Here is a 21,822-nt window from a genome sequence, read left to right as displayed (position 1 = left end):
ATTCTCCCTGTGTCTGCTTGGGTTTCCTCTCGGTGCTCCAGTTTCCTCCCACAGTCCAAAGATGTGCAGGCTAGGTGGATTGGCCATGCTAAATTGCCCATAGTGTTCCAGGGTATGTGAGTTGTAGGAGGATGGGACTGGGTGGGAAGCTTCAAGGGGCGATGTGGACTTGTTGGGCCGAAGGGCCTGTTTCCACACTGTAGGGAATCTAATCTAATCAGCAACAGATTTATGGTCATCATTAGACACTCAATTCCAGATATTCATTGATTTCAAATTCCACCATCTGCCACGATGCAATTTGAACCCAGGTCCCCTGGACATTACCTGGGTCTCTGGATTAACAGTCTATCAATAATACCATGAGACTATTGCCTCCCCAATGCACCCTGATCACTCACTGTGTTAAACAAAATGGGATTTTGCTTGTGTTGTCTTTGACTCTTTGCCAATCAGTATAAGTGTCTTCTGCTCAAAGGTTTTTTTTTCTGTCTTCTCTGTCAGTTCAATAATGATATTGAACACTTCTCTCCATTCTCTCAACTTTCCTCTTCTCTGAGGAGAAAACCTCAGCTTCTGAAATCTATCTTCTCACCTTTCATTCCCGATTCCTGGAGCCATTCCCATACAGCTTTTCTATACACTGAACCTTTTAATACAGTGAACTTTTTAATGTGATACATCCTTCATTGGCCTGATCAATCCCATTTTCAAAACAAAATCAGGAAAGTCTGTAGTTATCTGGTTAGGCTCACAATTAAGTATTATAATCAGAAGTGTAGACTTTTGCGATTTAAGGTCTCATTTGAACTCACAGGTTTTTGGTTCAGGAACTAGACAAATGAATTGAACGTTGCTTCTTTTTTGCTGTAGAAATGCAAAGGAGAGGCTGCTCCCCAGAGTCCAAACACCACATCAGTTTAATAGAGTAAGAGTGAAGAGCAATAAATAGGATAGTAACTCGGCTAAGCAATACTTTTCGTTTAGAACATTTCGAGATTCTATAATGAAGAGAAGGTTGGGATGGTTAAATGTATGATCTAAAATTTTGCTAAATTGAGAATTGGATCTGGAGAGATGTTCCTTTTTCTAACCTGTGTCTTTTTCTTCTGCCGTTTAGACAGGACAAGTTAAAAGTTCATATGAGGAAGCATACAGGAGAGAAGCCCTATTTGTGTATTGAGTGTGGAGCTGCATTTGCGCACAACTATGACCTGAAGAATCACATGCGTGCTCATACAGGCCTTCGCCCCTACCAGTGCGATTCCTGCTTCAAGACCTTCGTCCGCTCGGACCATCTGCACAGGCACCTTAAAAAGGAGGGCTGCAACGGCACCCCCTCCACAAGAGGACGCAAGCCTCGGGTAAGGGACACCAGCAGCCTCGTATCCGAGGGGTTGAATGATCCTGGCTGTGGAGAGGGCGTCGGGGAGGAGTCTGCCAACCTGAACATGGAGTTGGAAGAAAACAGCAACCAACAGCACTTTGAAGACCGACCAGAAGAAGATTGCTCCAAGATTTTGGAAAATGAAAAGCCTCCTGAGAGGCTGAATGTAGATGAGGATTTGCTTGAGGATAACAAAAGCCAATTGTGTGAAAGCTAAACCAAATCATGGCAACAGGGAGGTGGGTGGGATAGGCAGGGAATAGGGGCACAAACCTTCTATTAGTAGTTCCTCATCCTTTTTAAAAAAAAAAATGGGCAAGAAGGTTTTTTTTTACTTTAATTCAGAAATAGCTTGGTAGTAGAATGCTAGACCTCTTGTTTTACAGTTTAGACAAAGGATATCACTGCTAGAATCTTAAGTTGAAGTTGACCCATGCTACACTTTTCAGGCCCTGGTAACTGATCGGTATTGATCCTTGGTACATGTTCAGATGTTTGCTGACCCTCGGTGCAAATCATGCTAATGGATAAATGTGAGGGGCCAAGGTTCATGTAGGTACTTACCCTAATATCACCACAGGTATCCAGTATTGGCGTTGGTCAATTTCTAATTTTAATCAACAGAAAGTAACGTTAAATTATGATTTTTTTTTGAATTCATAGTTTGGTGTAACTAGCCTTTATTTTTAACATTTGAACTTATGACTATACAGTACAAACACAGGACATGAACAGCTGTAATGAGATTGACTCTAGTAATACAAATTTCTAGGTGTTTTTAAAAGAATATTTAGTTTATTTTGTTTCCAAAGTCAGGTTCCAATTAATTTTTATTTTGAAAAAGAAAAGTTTTTGCTGTTTTGCAAACAGGTTTAAAATATAAGAATTTAGTTGTTTTTAAAAGAACGTTTACTGAATGTAAAGCGTGTGTGACAATAGTGAATTTGAAAGGATTCGGGAGTGAGATGGTATGGAAAAGGCTTGTACCTTTTCGAGTTAGCAATAAAGTTGGAAGGTCTAGCACTTTTATACAGGGGGTTTCAGCTGTTTGCAGATCAGGACCCTATGTAAAAATGTTTACAAGTGAATCCCTAATCAGTCAAATATGGAGAAAGGGAAAGGGTGAGAAAAACTACTAATTCTATTTTGTAACATAATAATTATATAGACCCTCTAAGCTCATTGCACTTATAGCCAAGAGCTCAATTTGGGCTAGGTCATACAAGGCCCTCACCCAGTGTTCATCAGTTTAGTCCATAGAAGGCGGGACGGGGGGGGGGGGTGGAAATTGGGGAAAGAAAGTGAGATTGTAAAATGATTTCAAAAGGTAAGATTTTATTGAAATGCGTGGCATGAATTGTAAATTAATTTTGCTAGTAATCCACTCCAGAAAACATTGGGATGTTGAAAAATCCAAGAATCTTAATGCAATGGAAAAAGAGAAACCTTCATTCTAATTAATTGTGTTTAGCAGGCCACTGTGCCTTCTCTCTTGAAGTAAATTATTATTTGGTGGCACAGTACTCTGACTGGCATTCAATCCAAGTTACAATCTTGGCTTTGCTACGGTGTATCCAGGCAAAAAGATGAAAGCTGGTGCCTATTATAACCAGTACTGGAAGTAACTTGGCCTTGCACTGTGTCGGCTTTCTTGAAAGCTGCCATAGAGTGAATCCTTGACCTACATTTTGTTGCTGCTCCACAGAGCTTACATAAAAAGTAGATCTTGAGCCTTTAAGATGTCGGTAATAATTCCTTCAGTTCGTGGCAAACATTTAACTACCATAGAGAATGCCAAAAACAGACAAAACATTTATTTACTGTAGAGTTTTATTAGAGAGTGGTGATTTTTTTAGGAGGGAAGAGTTCTAATGGCATTTTTAGAATCTATGCTGTATTTAAACTTTGTCATGCAACAACAGGCTTAGAGCTTATTAGTGAGGAAAGCTCCTAATCTCTCTCAATCTTTGAACTGAATAGCCACCTACTCTATAAATAATAAGTTTTTTTTTTCTTTAATTGGTTGGCCATGGTAGGCTGGCTGCAACATCCTCACCAGTTGGTCTTGTTCCCTCCAAACTATTTCCAGTCTCATATGGGGAACTGAAGCAACATTGGGTGTATTCTTTGGCTAACAAGTCCTAGTGTGGGTGTGTAAATAATATATATTTCACTTAATAAGATTTTATTTAATGGATTGACCTTACTTTTTGATAGTGAACTTGTGGGGCAAGATGTGTATTTCAGCACTGTGTGAAGAGGAGAGGGTGTGGGAGCTTAGAGGGGAAAGGATGTTAGACACCACTACAGGCAACATTTTACCACATTCCTTATTTTTTGCACTAAAAAAATCTTCAACATGCAGGAACAAGCACTGTTAGATGTGGAATACACCTTCAGCATATGTTTTTGGTTGGTGAATAGTCAACAAGTTCAGGATACCAACAGTCAAAACTCATTGATGTATATTTGTGTTCGGAGTATTTTGTCATTCTTATACACACCCTCTTTAAAATGCTGTCTTTGAGAGTTGTATGAAAGTGTGTTTGAACAAGGCGTGTGTTATGCAGGGGTTGGGGAGTGTGATCACTCTTTATTTAAATTTTCTTTTTAAAATATGATTTCTCTACAATAGAGGGAGCTGTTAAAAATGCATGCTACATGCGGGGTTATGATTTTTCTAGAATGTTCGAATGAAGAGGCTCGTCATATATTTGTGTAGATTTGTGAACTTGTTTCCCAATGACGAATGTGATAGTGTTGTATGAATTCTGAACTAACATTGTACTTGGAATTCTCATGAAACACAGCATTGGTTAGACAGACTTAAGCTGTGGGAGGATATGAAAAAACAAGTGGGCTATTTCCTTGGACTTGCTGAGCAGTTAACCATTTTAGATCAAGTTCAGAGCCGTTTCCTTGGCTAAGTTCTGTGACTCATTGAAGTACTGGCAATTCAGTTTAGTTGAGCAAAGTAGTCAAGATGCCATATCTTTGTGGCCAATCTGTTATGTATATGTATAATAATATATTTTCTAAGATCTTCTCTCCCTGCACGCCCTGACTCCTAATCTCCAATTCTAGCAATGTTATGTCTAGTCACTGGATTAATGTAAACTGCTCTGTTCGCCCCCTTCCTTGCTGTGGCATCATGTGCTGATTGATCTTGTTTTTACCGAGCTGTCCTACCATGATTGTCCCCTTGACACACTTGGTCTACTGAAACAATGTAGTAAAACTTTAAATTTTGAGGATCGTTGGGGATGGAGGGGTGGTTTTATAGATGAAGAAAGTTTAATGCTGGGTTTCAGATGTTGTTAGATTTATTAGTGAAACTGATGACGACCGTTGTTCCATAATCACAAATTACTCACCATACTAAAGGCCAGTTTTTCAGTCTTAATTCATCTATTCAGTTATGTACACTGCTATTTTGCCCAATTGCTGGATCTAAATTTGTTTTCTTAAATGAATCCAAATATTTGCTTCAGAGTTCATTCCAGAGGATTATGGATTCCAAGTGTTTTAAGAGTATATTAGTCTTAAAGTTACTTTTCATCAGCTTAAAACTCTTTCTGTTGTCCTACTCACATAGTTTAAAATCCAAACTTAGGTAGGAGTGGGGAAAATACAACAAATACATCTTGCATTTAACAATTTTGTGAATGTAAAATTTTGCATGGTGATTTCCAGGAATAAAGCAAATTTTCATAAGCAAAATATTTATTTTCAAAGTATATATCTCTTCCTACTCTCTTCCTCTCCTCAAATATACATTCTAAATAATTTCACCAGTGGTCACATGGTATTGTGTAAAGGGGTGCAATCACCATCTACTTAATTTCTTGTATCTTGCATCTATCACTTTGATTACGCCTGCCCACCACCATTCTATTCACTTGCAGGAAGAACAGCTTTCTTTGTGGCCAACCAGCTTGAAGCATTCTCATAGCAGGATGAACAGAGAGCAGATCAATTTCCTGTTCTAAACAAATCTGCGATATGAACACCAGCTGAGAATTGATAGGAATCAATCCAGTTGGTGACTGGAAGCCTCCAATGGCTCCATTCAGCATAGGATTGCCAACTTTGGTCAGATGTATTTCTTGAAGGGTTTCATCTCACGACCTTCAATTACCACACTTAGTCAACCAGCTCTTTATTGTATTGTCAGAGACAATGTTCATTTATATACCACCTTCACCACAGTAAAACTTCAGCACCCCTTCAAACTTTGGCACAATTTAATGGTGAGACACCTTGCAATATGACTGAAAGCATTTTCAAAGCACTAGTTTGAGAAGTGACTTCAAGGAAGAGAGGAGGAACAGATATTTGTCATTTTTGAAAATAATTTCTAAACATGTTTAAAGAAAATTAAATTCTTTATTAATGCCCCTTTTCACCAGGTTTACTCACAGTAGTGCCCAGTACATAAATCTGAGTGAATTCTGAACAACTCAGCGAGTTTGTAACCTTAATTCTTGGTCAATATTTGTGAACAGAGCACACTGATCACAACTGGGATCGTGAGTCTTCAATTCATGGGGGTAATGAGCAGTCACTTGAAATGCCCTCATATGTTTTAACATCCAAGTTTGTCTTATTCAGCCAAGTGTAATCTGTATTAAGTCCATCTCAATTTTATAGTAGTTCTAATCATGTAAATAAATCCCAACTGTAAAGAGAATTTTATAAAATCACATTACAGAATGATTGTTATGTTTTAGTTCTGCTAATAAACATCTTGCCTTACAACTTGCATTAATTCTAAAATTGTGAAGTGGCGAAATGCTTTCTGTAAATCAGGACTTTTTAAACTCCTTTTTAGTCTCCCTGCTGCCCTTCTCCATGATGTCTCCTGGCCTCGGCCTTTTAACCGAAGAGCGTGTGCTGGGATGATTACTCCTCTAGCAGCAGTTCTGAACTTGGCTCCTCTCTCGCTCAGAATGAACTGGACCAGCATAACTTAGTTCCTTATGAGCAGGAATACAGCACAAAATTAGCTTGAATCTAATCCAGTAGCTATTAGAAAGGTAAATCATCCATTGTCAGTCTTGCACCAGGGTAATGAGCACTGTAGGAAGTGACACTGCTGTACTGATATTGCAGGGAAATGTTGAGCAAAACTGGGTGAGGTTTAGGTTTCCATTTCCATTAGGATATTAAATGTTCAAAACCACAAAAATGACAGCAAATTGTAGGAATGTTATGATGAGAGCCCAAATAAAGAACTCATTTTTCTGTAGGTGTAATGTTTGAAGTTTTGAGTTCAATCTTAGCAATCCTGAATACAGCAATACATTTTTTTAAAAATTCCTTTTGATAAGTTACAGGCAGGGGATTATTCAGTAACCGTGAGTAGGTGTGTAAGGGTTTCTGATAGACACTAGCTGGATCTTTTGCTACAGTTGCATTGCAACTGACACAATTATATGAATGTGCTGAGCTTCTCATTTTGGCAGCTAACATTTCAATGTTTAGACTGTGCAGGAAGCTATGCCCATAAACATTTCAAAACAATGTGGAATTTATCCAATAATATTCGCGAGTGGAAGGGGTCTATGCCCCCAACACTTTCAAAAATGCAGTGCAGCATCAAAAAAAGTTGAGGACCATCTAATCTCAAATAGGATATAGAACGACACTGCCCTCCAGGCATTCTCGCTGTTACTGTCCAAAATTGGGTTGGGCTCTGACTTCACATCCACTTTGCAACTTAAAAAAACAAGTTGTTGTGTAAATACACCCTTGTAACATGCCCAATAATTACTACGGGCTCTATTTAGAATAATTTCTGGGAAGATGATTTATGACCTCCATTAGCTAGAGATTGTACTTGCTGTGAACACCTATTCAGAAAACTATGTCAATTGCGCTATTTTAATGAGTTCATGGCCACGACTTAACCACGGCGTAGATTAATGAATGTTTGTACTTAGGCCTGCCTTTGCCCATTCTTGATGCTCGCTTATAGTAATGGTGATAGTTACATAAGGCCTAAAAGGAGTAAAATTAAACAGTTTAGTATTTCTGTAAGATTTAGGATGAATAGTAGAAACTAAGACTCTGTGCAAACTGTTTCCAAATTAGTGTCTCCAAAATAGTTGGTAGAAAAATTACAGGGTGAAATTCCTTCTGCATGTGGTTTGATTGTTAGTTTGTAAAGCCGTCAACCAGAGAAATTTCATCTTTTTAAAATAAGAATACTTTAATCTTAGACAGCATTTTGTCAAATTTTTCCTTAATTCTGAGGATCTACTTTAATTTTTACCCAATTAACCAATTGACCTTTTGTTTATGTAATATATCTAATAGCAATCTATAAGCACATAAGAAATCCAATCATAGCCTAAAGTAATTTCCTCCTGTTGTATCTGCACTACGTACTGGTTCATTCAATTTTTTTTCCTCTCTATCCTGGAATGATCACTCAGATATCCTGTGACATTAGAGGTTTTGAGATCACAAGGGTTACTGTCACTTTTTATATAGTTTTTATGCCAAGAATTGAGATTTTTTCTAAACTACCCTTAATTCTTCATGTAGTAGATGAATGAAAAGTCAGTTTCAATATTTTATGAAAATGAAATTGCAGTGGAGCATTGTACGTGTGGCGAAGAGTCACAAGGCTGATCCCATGTGTAAAACTGTGTGGAAAGATAAGAAAAATCTGCCCCTAAAGTCCAAAAACTGCTTTATGAGTATTTCCCTGACATGTATTAAATGTTAAATAGTACATTTTAAAAAAAGATAATTGTTCCATGAAAATAATGTCAGCATTTAGAATTGGTGAAAAGTAAGTTTAAGATGTATTTGAAAGAAGCTCTCAACTCTCAAATGACAGATGTTTTGGAATGGCAGATAACATTGTCATGACAGAACCGTTCAGGATCTTTTGAAGTGCAATTGAGTCGCTGAGAAGAGATGGCTGAATGATCTTTATAAATCCCCCAGTTCTCCCTGGTTTTAAAGATCTTGGTTTATCCTATGGGAAAATGAAAATTGTTATTGTTATGATACAGTCCTGCAAACAAAAATTGGATTCAGAAACCTTCCTGTTGTGTTTCATGAGTTTCCGTTCTTTATTCCAAATGAAATGGCACATTGGCAGAAAAGCCTAGAGGTGGAGAGGCATCTTATGCTTAATTCATTGTTAAAGCACAGAGGGAACATTCCATACATTATTTGTGCATAGATGCTTGAGCCGGGGAGGGAAAGAAACCGAATATAAAAATTGCACTTTGGGCTATTGGTAAATTTTATCATTGTAAATAAAACCACTAAATCAATCAGCATAGTCCAAAATACTTAGTTTTTATACTGAAAAAAATCCAAAGAAATTGAGTACTGTTATACATATATTGTACACTTTGAATTTTTCTGCCCATTTTTAATTATTTTCCGGTTCATTTATTTTCATATCTTTCATTCGAGTGCACTTGCAGACTTCTGAATCTTACAACAATAATAAAATTCCAACAGACATGATTTTAAAAATATGATAAACATACACACACAGAAACAAACAAAATAGGGGGCATGTGAAGATTAAAGGATTTTAAACTACACAACTGGCAGCTTGGGAATGTTTTGGGAATTATATTTATAATAATGCGCTTTGAAATACAGGCAGGGCTTTGGGAATCTGTGGGAACATTTTCTGCCAGTTCTTGAAGTTCATAACATCCTTGAATCATTCTGAGACATGCAATTCTTAATTAAATGTAATATATTTTTGATTTGTAGTATTTTAAAATAGAAATAGTTCAATGATTATTGGTAATGTTATTTATATTTTTTCATTAATGTGGTGCTTGATCCTTTTACAGGCCTGATTGCATTATTTTTGTCTTGTATTTTCTGTCCTCGGTCCTTCTGTGCAATTTGTCACTTTCTAAACTCTGATTATACAAGTTCTTATTGTTCAAAAATATTAATGTAAAATCACCCATTCCTGCCCAATAATTTAATGAATGCCCTAAGCTTTTGGAAAGCACCTTTATTTTTTATTTTATAAGGTCTGTGTTGGTATTAGTGGACAAATATGAAACATATTTGACGTTCCTTTCCATTCTCATTTACGTTGAGTTGTTGTTTTTGCTAAGATGCGGTAAGAAGTGTCAAAAGCATTTTGTCTATCACCAACAGTCTCATTTCTTGGCAATATCACTAATTTTTTTTTCAATGACCTTGCTCCCCTGGTTGACTATATTTGATTTTAAATATCCCTCTTATTCAATCATTATGCTGGTAAAATATATTAAAATGAACTTTAAAATTTGGGATTAAATACCCAAATAGCTCTTCAACATGCTAGTGGATTTCTAGAGACAGTACCTGACCTTTCTGTTAGGTTTCTCCAATGTCCATTGGACCTCAAGAACTGGAAAAGAAGCCAAGTTTGGTAGATACCAAAGCCTTGTACAGTATTTGCTTGCTGTGGCTGAATGATGTAATGCCTTATTGTTATCATTGTGTAATAACATGCTGTACTGTAATGGATGATGGGTATTTTCTCAGGTTCTAGCATAGGGTGGGATCCATGGTTTGAAATTTGCTCGAAAATTACCACCATCTCCTCCTGTTCACTCCGACATCACACCACCCGCCTCCGCCCCCCCCCCCCCACCACCACCACCCCCAACCCCCGAAAAAATTCCTGTTTTAGAGGAACTGTCTGCAACTATATTTATTTTATTAATTTGGTTACTCCAATTACCAAACTTGCATCTCATCTTTTTTCAAAAGTGATTTTATAAAAGTATAATTTTACCATAGACCCTCAAGAGATAGTCATTGGGTAAAATGTAAAGTTTTTTTATTTAAATACTTTGTGTTTTTTTAATTTTCTCAAAAATTAGTGTGGAAAATAAAAAACTGTATTCTGTATATTGTGGCAATATGAGTATGGACTTTATCTATGAATGATTGAGTTTAGTATGTTACTACAGGCCATTCTCATTGCCTCAGTAGCAACTCATTTCATACTTTCTAATCCCAGTCACAAGAATCACTCACCTATGGTTGATGGGTTGGATTAAGTTCAAGAAAGCAGGACATCATGTAACTTTTCTTCTGTGTGATGGGCTTTAAAAGAACTTGCCACAAAATGGCAGCTGCTTCCCACCTTCCCCAGGATAATTAGAACATTAACACTTAACTGGAAACCTGCTGAATCATCGTACAGTTTGTTTGCCCACAGTGCCAGTCTATATAGTCTGGGATAATGCAAACCACTTGACACACAAATATTTATGTACACTGCAGGGAGCTGTGAATTCTCAGTTTACTTCAATCCATTGTATAGGATTTCCTAATTCTAAACAGGGTGCCACATAGTTCTGTCCAGAGAAGCAATTCGAAGTATGTTTGATTCCTCCTCCTGGCCTCAGTGGGAATTATCGGATAATTGCTGTGTCCCTTGACACATTGTGGTCGATACAGTGTCATGTGGGAATCGTTGATACAAGTTTGCAACCTACCATTGCAAAGTAATGCTATGTTAGCTTATTATCAGGTGTTTCTATGCTGAATATGAAGGTCAAATTAGCAGTGAAATATGTGGGACTTCAGTTTGTCTGGTTCATGAAACCTAATGCAAATCCCTAGTTTCTTCCCAACATTAAAATGAGAAATGAAATGTGGTTGACAGGCTGGTAATACCAGCTGAAACAGACAAACAATGCAGGATTGTGTCTAACTGGATTTTTAAATGGAATTTTGGGTCTATAGTTAGAATGACTGAATTAGGCATATGGGCAGTTAGCAGATGTCAGTTAATATTTTTAGACACCCTGGAGAACAGTGAAGGAAAGATCAAGCCAAGGACTAACTACAATCTATTTATGTAGAAATGTAAATCTACAGCTTTTGACTGTTTTTTGGGTTGTTCCTTTATTCTTATGTTCTTTCTCTGTTCTCCAATTTTTCAGTTTTCCTTTCACTTGTCCTCTGAAGGCTGAATTACACAAATATTGGGTACTCTTTACTACCCACTTGTGACTATTTTTAACACACAAGCCTAGAGAGATAATGTCAACAGACTATAAACTATAATCAAGGATGTTTCTGTCCTTGCCTGATATTCCTATAACATATTTACAATATATGCATATACTCAGCTTGGTTTCCTGATTTGCACCTTTCTTTACACAGCCCTTAAGTGCAAAGGCCAAACCTAATCACTATTGGTTGAGGTAAGTGAACAACAAGATTTAGAATTGCAGTGGGATATTCAGGGTCTTTTACGGTTTGAATTCCACATAGTTTGAGGTTCTGAATCTACTGAATTTATAGTCTGCCAAAGCATTTTTAACTCTTGGCCATTTAAAAATTTTCCTTTTATTACTGCTGCCTACCCCCTCCCTCCCACGATGTAAACTTTGACCTTGTGAAAATTGTCATGTTGAATTACCCAAGTGTGGCTTAATAGCGAGCATGGGCAGGATTTTTTCACACCATGAATCACCTTCTACACATGCACATTTTCTAGCATTGGGTATCGAGCGTTAGGGCCTGACCAGTTTACTTGTCCAATCCTGAGGGTACTGATAGCAATTGCATCTTTTCCCTCTTCAGCCATCACCAACCCCAACAAACCTTATACCATCTTCCTGCCAAGCCAACATCAGCTAATCAAATAAAGATTGGGCAGATTAGTGTCAAAGGAGAGAGAAACCTTGGGACGTTTCATTTCTGGTTTGTCATAAGCAATATTTTTGTAATTGGTAGGAGTAAAGTAATTGAGGCTTTGGTGAAGGCGGTAACAGTATATAATTTGTCATCTTTATACTTTTCCCTTGTTAATGGATAACAAAAGTATATATTTTTTACTTCATAAAGCTTTTAATTCCTACTAAATAAAGTCACTTTTACTGAGATTGCACTTCCCATAGTTCTGATGGTTTCTTACCATTTTAGGCTGAGCCAGCTGTATGCTGGTTTAGTGTAATGATAGGCAATTGAATTTCTGCAGACGAAATCAAAGACTCGTCGTGATCACCGAGCAGATTTCAAACCCATTTTTAAATGTAAAAATTTGTTTTCACTCCTCTTCAGGGTTAGTTTTGCAAAGCAATCAAAGCTGTATGTTACTTTTTGAAGACTGTACTGTAACTTGTTAAATGAATTTTTTTTGCACTAATAGATGACTTTTGAGTTTCCCCAAGATGTGTTTGTGTGGCTTATTTTTTTCAAATGTTCTTTGCCCTGGTTCAGGAATGTTTTCCAGATTTTGCTGACATAATGCCTAAATAGTCAGGGAGGCAGTGGTGTTAGTGGAAATGTCACTGGGTTAGTATCCAGAACCCCAGGCTAACATACTATAGGACATAGCTTCAAATCCCACCACGGAACATGGTGAAATTTGAGTTAAATAAATATCTGGAATTAAAATCTAGTAACCAGATAACTACTGTCAGTTGTTGTGAAAACCCATCTGGTTTATGAATGAGATAACAAGGTGTAGAGCTGGATGAACACAGCAGGCCAAGCAGCAGCATACGAGCAGGAAAGCTGACGTTTCAGGCCTAGACCTTTTCTGAAGGGTCTAGGCCCAAAACGTCAGCTTTCCTGCTCCTACGATGCTGCTTGGCCTGCTGTGTTCATCCAGCTCTACACCTTGTTATCTCAGATTCTCTAGCATCTGCAGTTCCTACTATCTCTGGTTTATGAATGACCTTTTTAGGGAAGAAATTCTGCTATCCTTAGCTGGTCTCGCCTGTATGTGACACTAGACCCACAGCAACGTGGTTGATTCTTAGCTACCCTTCAGCCAACAGGATGGATAATGAATGTTGGCCCAGATGGTGTGACCCACTTCGCAAGAACACAAGGAAAATAATATTCCTGTGGTAGGTTAATCTTACATGTTCCTGATATTATCTGTTTGGTTAGATGTGTAATACAATCATAATAAATGTTCATTCACCCAGAATTTACCATGAAATCAAAGGGATCGGCAAATACCCATTTGGTGTAGTATTGCGCTACATTACAGTTAACTACAGACTGACCTCAATTATGCAAGTTCGGATAAGGATTTCTAACTTTACTTATTCTGCCTGCAGGGTCAAAGTATTACCTCTTACCGTTGATATGAAGGAATAATACACCTTAATTGGATTATGGACATTGACAGCATTCTGTACAGCCAGGACTTTGGTTTGGATGCCTGCCTTTTTAATGGGATGTGTGTATCCCTAAAATCCACTAGCAACAAAGTTTGCAAGCAAATCCAGTAACTTTTTCCACACTGTCTTTAAAATCTACTCCCCTCTCTTTCTTTGCAGATTGACATGTTTTTGCCCCATTGAAAACTGGGCTAGTTTCTCCAAGACTCTGCACTTCTTCATTTTGTGGAGATGGGGAGAGTGGGGACAGAAACCTTCTGTGGCTATAAGGTGGGACCACTGCCATAATAAACTGTCAAAAAGAAAACAACCTCTGAATCACATCAGTCACTAAACTGCTGCTTTGCTGCAGCAAGCCGATAATCCTCCAGTTGCACAGTTGGCAAACTGTTTGCTTTGACAATAAAGAAAGCTGCATTGCCTATTTAACTGAATGAAGTGCATCCTTGTTGTTTGATTCCACTGTAGGACTGAATGTCACAGGGACGAGGGCTGCTGAAAGCTGATCTACTTTCCCCTCTTCCCCTACCAAAGGAACGTCAGTGGCAAACTGACCATCTGGAAAGAAATTATCTAGCAGCCAATAGGTGATTGGCCAGCAGCTCAAGAAGTGCTGGCAATGCCACAGGCCCAGTAGGGGGTACTGCTGACATAACAGGAGATACAAAGACCACAATGAAAACTGCATTGGATCCTGTAATGAGGCAAGTACAGGGCACTGGGCAGGGAGGGTTTGGAAAGTTATTAAGGAGGACAGTTTGACGGGAGGTGTGCATGGGACACAGCACAGGCAGATGGAATGAAAGGGGTGAATACTATCTTCAGGCAGGGACTGGATGTGCAAAGGTCATCCTGTAAAGATAGTTGCTGTCCTACAACTCTGCTGTTTTATTAGCTTCAGCTGTTTCTTATAAAATAAGGCCTGTCCACTTCAGCCCAGCAGTTGATGCTAACTATTATCAAGATGTGGGCAGCAAGTTCATAAGAAGTCATAGAATCCCTACAGTGTGGAAGTAGGCCACTTGGCCCACGCCAACCCTCTGAAGAGCATCCCACCCAGACCTACACCATACCCTATTCCTGCATTTCCCACCGCAGACACAATGGGCAATCTAGCATAGCCAATCCACCTAATCTGCACATCTTTGGAGGAAACCAGAACACCCAGAGGAAACCTACACAGACATATGGAGAATGCACGAACTCCAAACAGAGTCACCCAAGGGTGGAATCAAACCCAGGTCCCTGGAGCTATGAGGCAGCAATGCTAACTACTGTGCCACCATGTGTTAACATTCTGATAAAATGTCCACTGTCCCTTGATTAGCCATCCAACCATATGTAAATAAATAATGATGCTGAGGCCATTTACAGTATATATGGATGTCAGCTCAGAGTGTACTTGCCTTATGTGCCTGCTTTCCAAAAACATACTTGACAGGGGCACGTAATAGCGAGCCCCTAGAGTTTGAAATATTCAGACCAATTTTATGGCAGGTTTCCCTTGTGTTGATTGGGAAGATTAAAATTAGCTTAGCAGAGGAATGGAAATCTGAACCACTGAACAGAAAATTAAAGCCCTAATTGGAAGGCAGGAAATTAGTAAGCAAATTATGAAGGCAAAATAAAAGCTAGAAACCAAAACCAAAGGAGTTGTTCCATTATTGACATTAATGTACAATGCAGAGGAGTTGAAAGTAAAAATTTACTCTTGCAAGTACGATATTTATTACTGAAATATGGCTTAAAGAAGGGTAGCTCTATATTCTTGGTCTCAAAGTCTTGTAATGGGATACAAGAAATACAAAAGCCACAAGAATGGTTAAAGATGCAATGGTGAGGAGAGATGATATGTGAAAAAAAATCATCAAATAAAGCTAGGTAGGTTGAATTGGGTAACAAAATAGGGGAAATCACAGTATTTGAATAAAAGTGTGGTACTTTAAACAGTCAGAAGCACATAAACAGCAATTTTTTAGGCAGATATGAGAAATGCAATAATAATAGGAACTTAATACTGGATGAATTTCAACTACCCTGACATTTATTGGGATAAAATTAGTGTCAAAGGCACAGAGCAGAAAGTTCTTCCAAGTCCATTCAGGAGATTTTCCTTTTCAGTTTGTAGCAAGCATCCAGAGGCGGCACAGTGACTCAGTGGTTAGCATTGCTGCCTTAAAGCGCCAGAGTGTGTGGAATTTGCACATTCTCCTCATGTCTGTATGGGTTCCTCTGGGTGCTCTGTTTTCCTGCCACAGTCCAAAGATGTGCAGGTTAGGTGAATTGGCTATGCTAAATTGCCTATTGTGCCCATGGATTTGGATTAGCCATGGGAAATGCAGAGTTATGGAGATAGGGAGAAATGATAGTAATGGATTTGTTGGGAATGAAGTTGGATAGGTGGAAGAAGTAACTGTGGGAGAGTATCTTAGTCATAATGGTTATAACTTGATTAAATATAACATGATTATAAAAAAAACTGAAAATGTTTTAAAGGAGCAGGAAAGCTTTCTGAAGGGTCCCAACCCAAAACGTCAAGCTTTCCTGATCCTCTGATTCTGCGTGGCCTGCTGTGTTCATCCAGCTTCACACCGTGTTATGTCAGACTCTCCAACATCGGCAGTTCCTACTATCTCTGAAAATGTTTTAAATTGGGAAGGGCCAATTTTACAAATTGAAATGTGCTTTTAGCAAAAGTAGAGTGGACGTAAGCACTTAAAGGTAAATCTGTGTCACAGTACTGCCAAGTATCCATTAAGGAGATAGAGAGGGTTTAGAATAGATGGATTTTCAGGGACAAAAAGGTTGTGACTTCCTAATCTAGAAACCCAGCCATTCCCAGCCTGGATCTCAAAGGCCATGCCAAGTTGAATAAGGCAAAAAAAAACTCCTATCAGATCCTAAGAGGTTGATAACCACAGAAAGCTTAAACTAGAGAATGTGGTGGTGACAAGAAATAGGAAATTACAAAAGCAAATGAAACAGCATGAAAGAATGATTGGCAAGTAAAATTAAAAAGAATCCAATTATATTTGATAATGCATAATGGAAAGAGGATAACTAAGGAAACATTAATCCAGTTAAGAGACCCAAAAGAGAATGTTTGTGTGGAGGTAGGTGACACAGCTGTGGTTCTTAATTTATGCTTTGTTTTGTTTATTATTATTATTTACAGAATGTGTGCATCAATGGCTAGGCCAGCAGTTATTATCCTTCCCTAATGCATTTGAGAATGTGATGGTGAGTCAGCCTTTACAAAGGGGGAGTCATGGCACATACATTGTAATTAAGGATGAGGAGTATGAAAAGTAAGAGTATTGGATTATATAAAACAGAGGAAAAGGAAATATTAAGAATTTTAACAATCTTTAAAAGCGCACAACTTTGCCAGGCCCAGATGAAGTGTAATCTAGGTTGCTCAGAGAAACAAGGAAAGAAATAGTGGAGGCAGTAAACATAAATTGCACTCTCCTCTGGTAACAGGCATAGTGCTGGAGATGTGCTAATGTTGTATCACTGATTAAAAAGGAAGAGATGGATAAACTGAACAATTGTAGGTTAGTCAGCTTAAACTTGGTGATGCACAATTATTGAAAAAAATTGAGGAACAATATAAATCATAATTTAGAAAAGCAGTCAGTTCATAATATTATGCCACTCTGCAGTTCCAAAAATAAAACAGGGAGCCAATGAATTTGTGTGCATTTTTTCTCTCCTACCTTGAAATAAGGTATTTGAATGATATGAGGAGTAGCATGTGATGAGTGAAGAATATTTAGGTGGAGTAGATGACTGAATCTGCAGTTCCCAAAGAGCTCCACCACTGGGATATCTGCATCTGGGTCTATTGTGAATGAATTAACTGAAATTAATCACTGCAAATACTCTATTATCACTTTATAGTATGAATACAAGGGTGGTAGAAAGCAAACTAGAATAAACTGTTGTAATTTTATCATCTCTCAATTTCTGTTTGTTACCTGTGCACACTAGCAACTGGCACTAATTTCATCTGCAGCTGTACTTTAACAACATTCTTTACATACTTCTAGATGTTTCCACGAATCCTTCACTTTACTGGTGACAGATAAATTCTGACCCATAAATAAAACTTTGCTTTGAAGCTCCAGAAACATATTGGGCAAGGTGAAGTCTAACCTAACTGGTTTGTCTTCTACCTGGTTTTACAGCGTTCACAAGGATTTAGGGGATAGAACCTTGCCTCTTGGTCAAGGATGGTGTGGAAATAAAGTCAGTACATTTTTGGTTAATACCTTGAAGATGTAAAAAAAAAAGACCAATTAGTGAATTACTGACCAATTATAGCTGTGTAGGTAAATACAGCTAGATGGCACAAACAACAAAGTGACAAGTTTGCCTATTTTAGGTGCTGATGGCATTCCGCCAAACGTTCATTACTCAGTCTAGAACTATATTTGCAATAATGCTGTGGGGATTGTACACCTACCTAATAATGGACAGGACATTGCTTTTATTTCACACATTTAAGACCATATAGACTAGCTATTTGAACAGATGTATATTCCAAATGTTCAAGTACAATGTTTGACCTTCACTTCAGTGATGTTAATTGTCTAGCATTACAAGATTAGTTAAGAACTGAACTGTGAAACCTATTCCAAATTGATCCCATCAGTAACTAAAACTTGGATTACACAGCTAGCTGTGTTCCAATCTTAAGCAGTCTCAATTGTTACCCATATTCTATTAAAACCAGAAGACTTTGGTTTACCTCTGCTCTACTTGTATTGTATTTACATGAGCAACTTAATTTAAAAACAAGTCACCAAAAGACAGAAATAGCATTGTTTGAAATAACTAAAAAAAAGTCCCCAGTCTGAGCCCTGGGGAAAAAAGGAAAGTCCAGAAGTCAACTGAGTCAGTGCAGAAGGAGAAACCACGAGTGGAGCAGAATAGTGTTAAAAATAGAGCGTGGAAGTAGTGTTGAGCAACACTAGTCTGGAGGATTGAATCTCAATAGGAAGAAAGAAAAATATCATGAATTGATGACACAAAACCAGGAGTCACAAGGGAAGTACACAGTAAGATTTTACTTCACATCAATCAACTTATAGATTAAGACTACTTAAATTACCAAATTGGCTTCAGATTTTGTAACTATCAACTAATTTTCCAATTAATCAGATTTAGGGGATAAGGTCAAACTTAAGTAGGAAGGGACAGTAATTCTAAAGGCTTCAACGTTTATCCATAAATGAACTATATCTAAATAGCACAGATTTTAAGTAACAACATTTAAGGCAACACCTTAAAAATATTGAGGTAAGCACAAGCAAAGCAGCAAATTGATGAATAGCTGGAGGAGGCCTTAAATAAACAAACAATTAGAGGCATGTGCAACATCTCAACCCTATGGAGTGCACATCCTGCTCCATGTCAGAATTCAAGCACATGTCTTAGATTTTTGAACAGTTCCACATTTAATGCCCTCAACTAAGGCACCTTGAATTCCAAGAATCAGAGTTTGGGCAACAACTATTAGCACTGCCTTGCAACCAGGAGGCAGAAAGTTCTGTGGATAATATTATGATCCCAACTGATGATTTTACTGAACAAGATTGATCCCAGAAAGAACCAGTGACCATTCTTTCAAATTTTCTTTTAGTTAGTCAGTCTCATGAGACTGTGGATGTTCTTTTAACAATACAACATAAGTTTTTCACAGAGGCAACAAAAAACAGATGAAGCATTATAGAAGCATAGAAAGATCTGAAGACAAACAGCAAATAAAGATTTTTGACGTTTCCTACACTATCCATTACAAAGACTGGAGTCCACGGAAATTATTCTCTCTTAACTCCTTTAATTTTTGACTGAGCTGACACCTTACAAGTTTTTTTTTTAACCATAGCGTGGTTCTTTTGTCAAGGGCAGCCAAAGAGCCAGGTCCATTGTAGCACGACTGGCTCAAATCTAAAAGAGATAGATTAGGAAAGTAATAATGATAAGGATTTGTAATTATATAGGGAACTGACAGGTGTTTGGAAAGTTATCGGCATGAATCCAAGGTGGCACACTGACTACATGGTGCCATGAACAACGATCTCATGGACTGCTTGCAGAGGATTCTACGTGGGTGGTGAGGTGAGGTGTCTGGGGCTATATAAAGGTGAACAGTTAGTTGTTGATCCACATTAATGACATGGGTAGAAAGAAGGATGAAGTCCTGCAGGCAGGTTTTTGGAAGCTATGAGTACTGTAAGCAGTGCTCACTATGATGATGTCACATAGTCACGTGGGCAGAATAGTTTGAGATCCCTGAAGGAGGATCTAACATTTCATCTTCCTCAAGTATCTGTAAACAATCCCCATCATGGCAATGTGACCATGGCAATCTTGTAAACTACAAGAGATTCTTCTCGTTAGACCAGGAAGTGTTTTTTTCCTTTCCAACACTAGACCAATCAAACCATGTAGTTTCCTACTCTTGACGTATAGTGACAACAAACTTTGTGTGTAGCAGCTCATCCAGCATAGTGCCCATACAACAAGCACCTTCAGTCAGGAGTGACAAATAAATGATCCATTTCAGCCTCTCATGGGATCCCCACCATCACTAAAGACATTCTTTAGCCATTAATGTCCGCCCATGTTTATCAAGAAATGACTGAATGCTCTAGATGCAGCAAATGCTGTGGATCCAACAACATTCTGGCTTCAGAGCCACCTAGACCCTGGTCAAGCTGTTTCAGTACAGTTGCAACACCAGCATTGAACATACAAAGTAAAATATTACTCCTTGATTGAAGCTACTCCCAGACATCAGCAAAGTGATCATGTATCATGCAATCAAGCCAAGCTTTTTCACCAATCCTCATTTTGGGTACCACCAAGAACACTAGGCTCCAGACCTTATTACAGCCTTGTCCCAAACAAAATAGTTGAAATCACAGACGTGAGGTATGAGTGAAGGTCCTTCACCTCAAGGCAGCATTTAACCAATTTGTGCATCAAGGAGGTCCAAGTAAAATTAAATTTGATTACTGTGGGGCAATAGTCTACTTGCTAGTCATATCTACATAAGAACTAGGAACAGGAGTAAGCAATTTAGCTCTTCGAGCCTGTACAATCATTTTGATACAATCATGGCTGATCTCATCTCAGCCTCAACCCCACTTTCATGTTTGCTCTCCATAATCATTTTTTATTTGTTTGTGGGATGTGGGCATCATCAGCTAGCCAGCATTTATTCCCTGTCATCCTGTTCATCTGGCTCTTTAAATTTCCTCAATGTCCCAGCATTCACTGCATTCTGGGGTAATGAATTACACAGATTCACAAACCTTTGAGAGAAATGATTTATCTTCATCTCTGTCTTGGTTCTAGTACTGTTTATTCCAAAACTATGACATCTCCTTCTAGATGTATGTCTGTTTTGTCATTCCCCTTTAGTAGCTTGTATACCTCAATTAGAATTCTCTTCATCTTCCTAAACTCCAGACAGTATAGGCCTGAACTGTTCAATTTCTCATCACAAGACAAGCCACTCATCTTTAAAATCAAACTAGTGAACCTCGCCTGAAATGCCTCCAATTCAAATACATCCCACTGCAAGTAAGGGGACCAAAACTGTATGCAGGTGCCCCAGGTGCAGTCTTACTAATACCTTCTAGAGTTGCAGCAGCTCTTCCCTACATTTATACTCTTGCTTTAGCCAATAAATGCCTAAATTCCATTTGCCTTACCCTGCTATAACTGCATGCTAGATTTCTGCAATTCATTCACGAGAACACCAACACCTCCCTGCAATGAAGCACTCTGAAGTATCTCCCTGTTTGGATAATACTACTTAGATAATTATGTTTCTCTTCTTCCAACCAAAATGGATAATCTCACACTTATCCATGTTCATTTGCCCAATTTTGGCCCACTCACTTAACCTATCCATATCCGTATGTAAATTTCTTATTTCTTCATTGCAACTTAATTTCCCAACTTGCTTGACTATAGTACTTTCTATCCCCATATTTGAGTCATTAAATGGATTGTAAATAGTTAGGATCTGAGGATTGAACCCCACTAGTTACATCTTGTCAACTGAAGATTCTGTTGGTTAGCCAATCTTCTATCCAAGCTAATAAATTACACCCAATGCCATGTGATCTTACCTCTTATATTAAACTTTGTGTGGCACCTTATAAAATACCTTCTGGAAGTCCAGATGTCCTATGTCTACAGGATCTCCATTATGCATGTTGCTTGTTACATCTTCAAAGAACTCCAGCATATTAGTCAAACATGATTCATCCTTCATAAATG

At 38.1% G+C, this 21,822-nt stretch overlaps 1 protein-coding gene across 3 annotated transcripts in view; it reads left to right on the top strand.

The window, feature by feature from the left end:
- LOC125465899 (zinc finger and BTB domain-containing protein 7A-like) overlaps window positions 1-12,572 on the top strand; it is a 189,792-nt gene extending 177,220 nt beyond the window's left edge. For all 3 annotated transcript variants that reach the window (XM_048559872.2, XM_048559873.2, XM_048559871.2), the window contains exon 3: window positions 1,121-12,572. In XM_048559872.2, coding sequence (XP_048415829.1) covers window positions 1,121-1,604 — 484 coding nt within the window. In that variant the 3' untranslated portion in view covers window positions 1,605-12,572. The remainder of the gene's footprint in view (window positions 1-1,120) is intronic.
- The last annotated feature ends 9,250 nt before the right edge of the window (window positions 12,573-21,822 follow it).

This window comes from Stegostoma tigrinum, chromosome 30 (genome assembly GCF_030684315.1).
Source record: "Stegostoma tigrinum isolate sSteTig4 chromosome 30, sSteTig4.hap1, whole genome shotgun sequence".
NCBI lineage: Eukaryota > Metazoa > Chordata > Chondrichthyes > Orectolobiformes > Stegostomatidae > Stegostoma > Stegostoma tigrinum.
The sequence above is the reverse complement of the archived record's forward strand: the minus strand, read 5'-3'. Positions and strand labels throughout refer to the sequence as shown.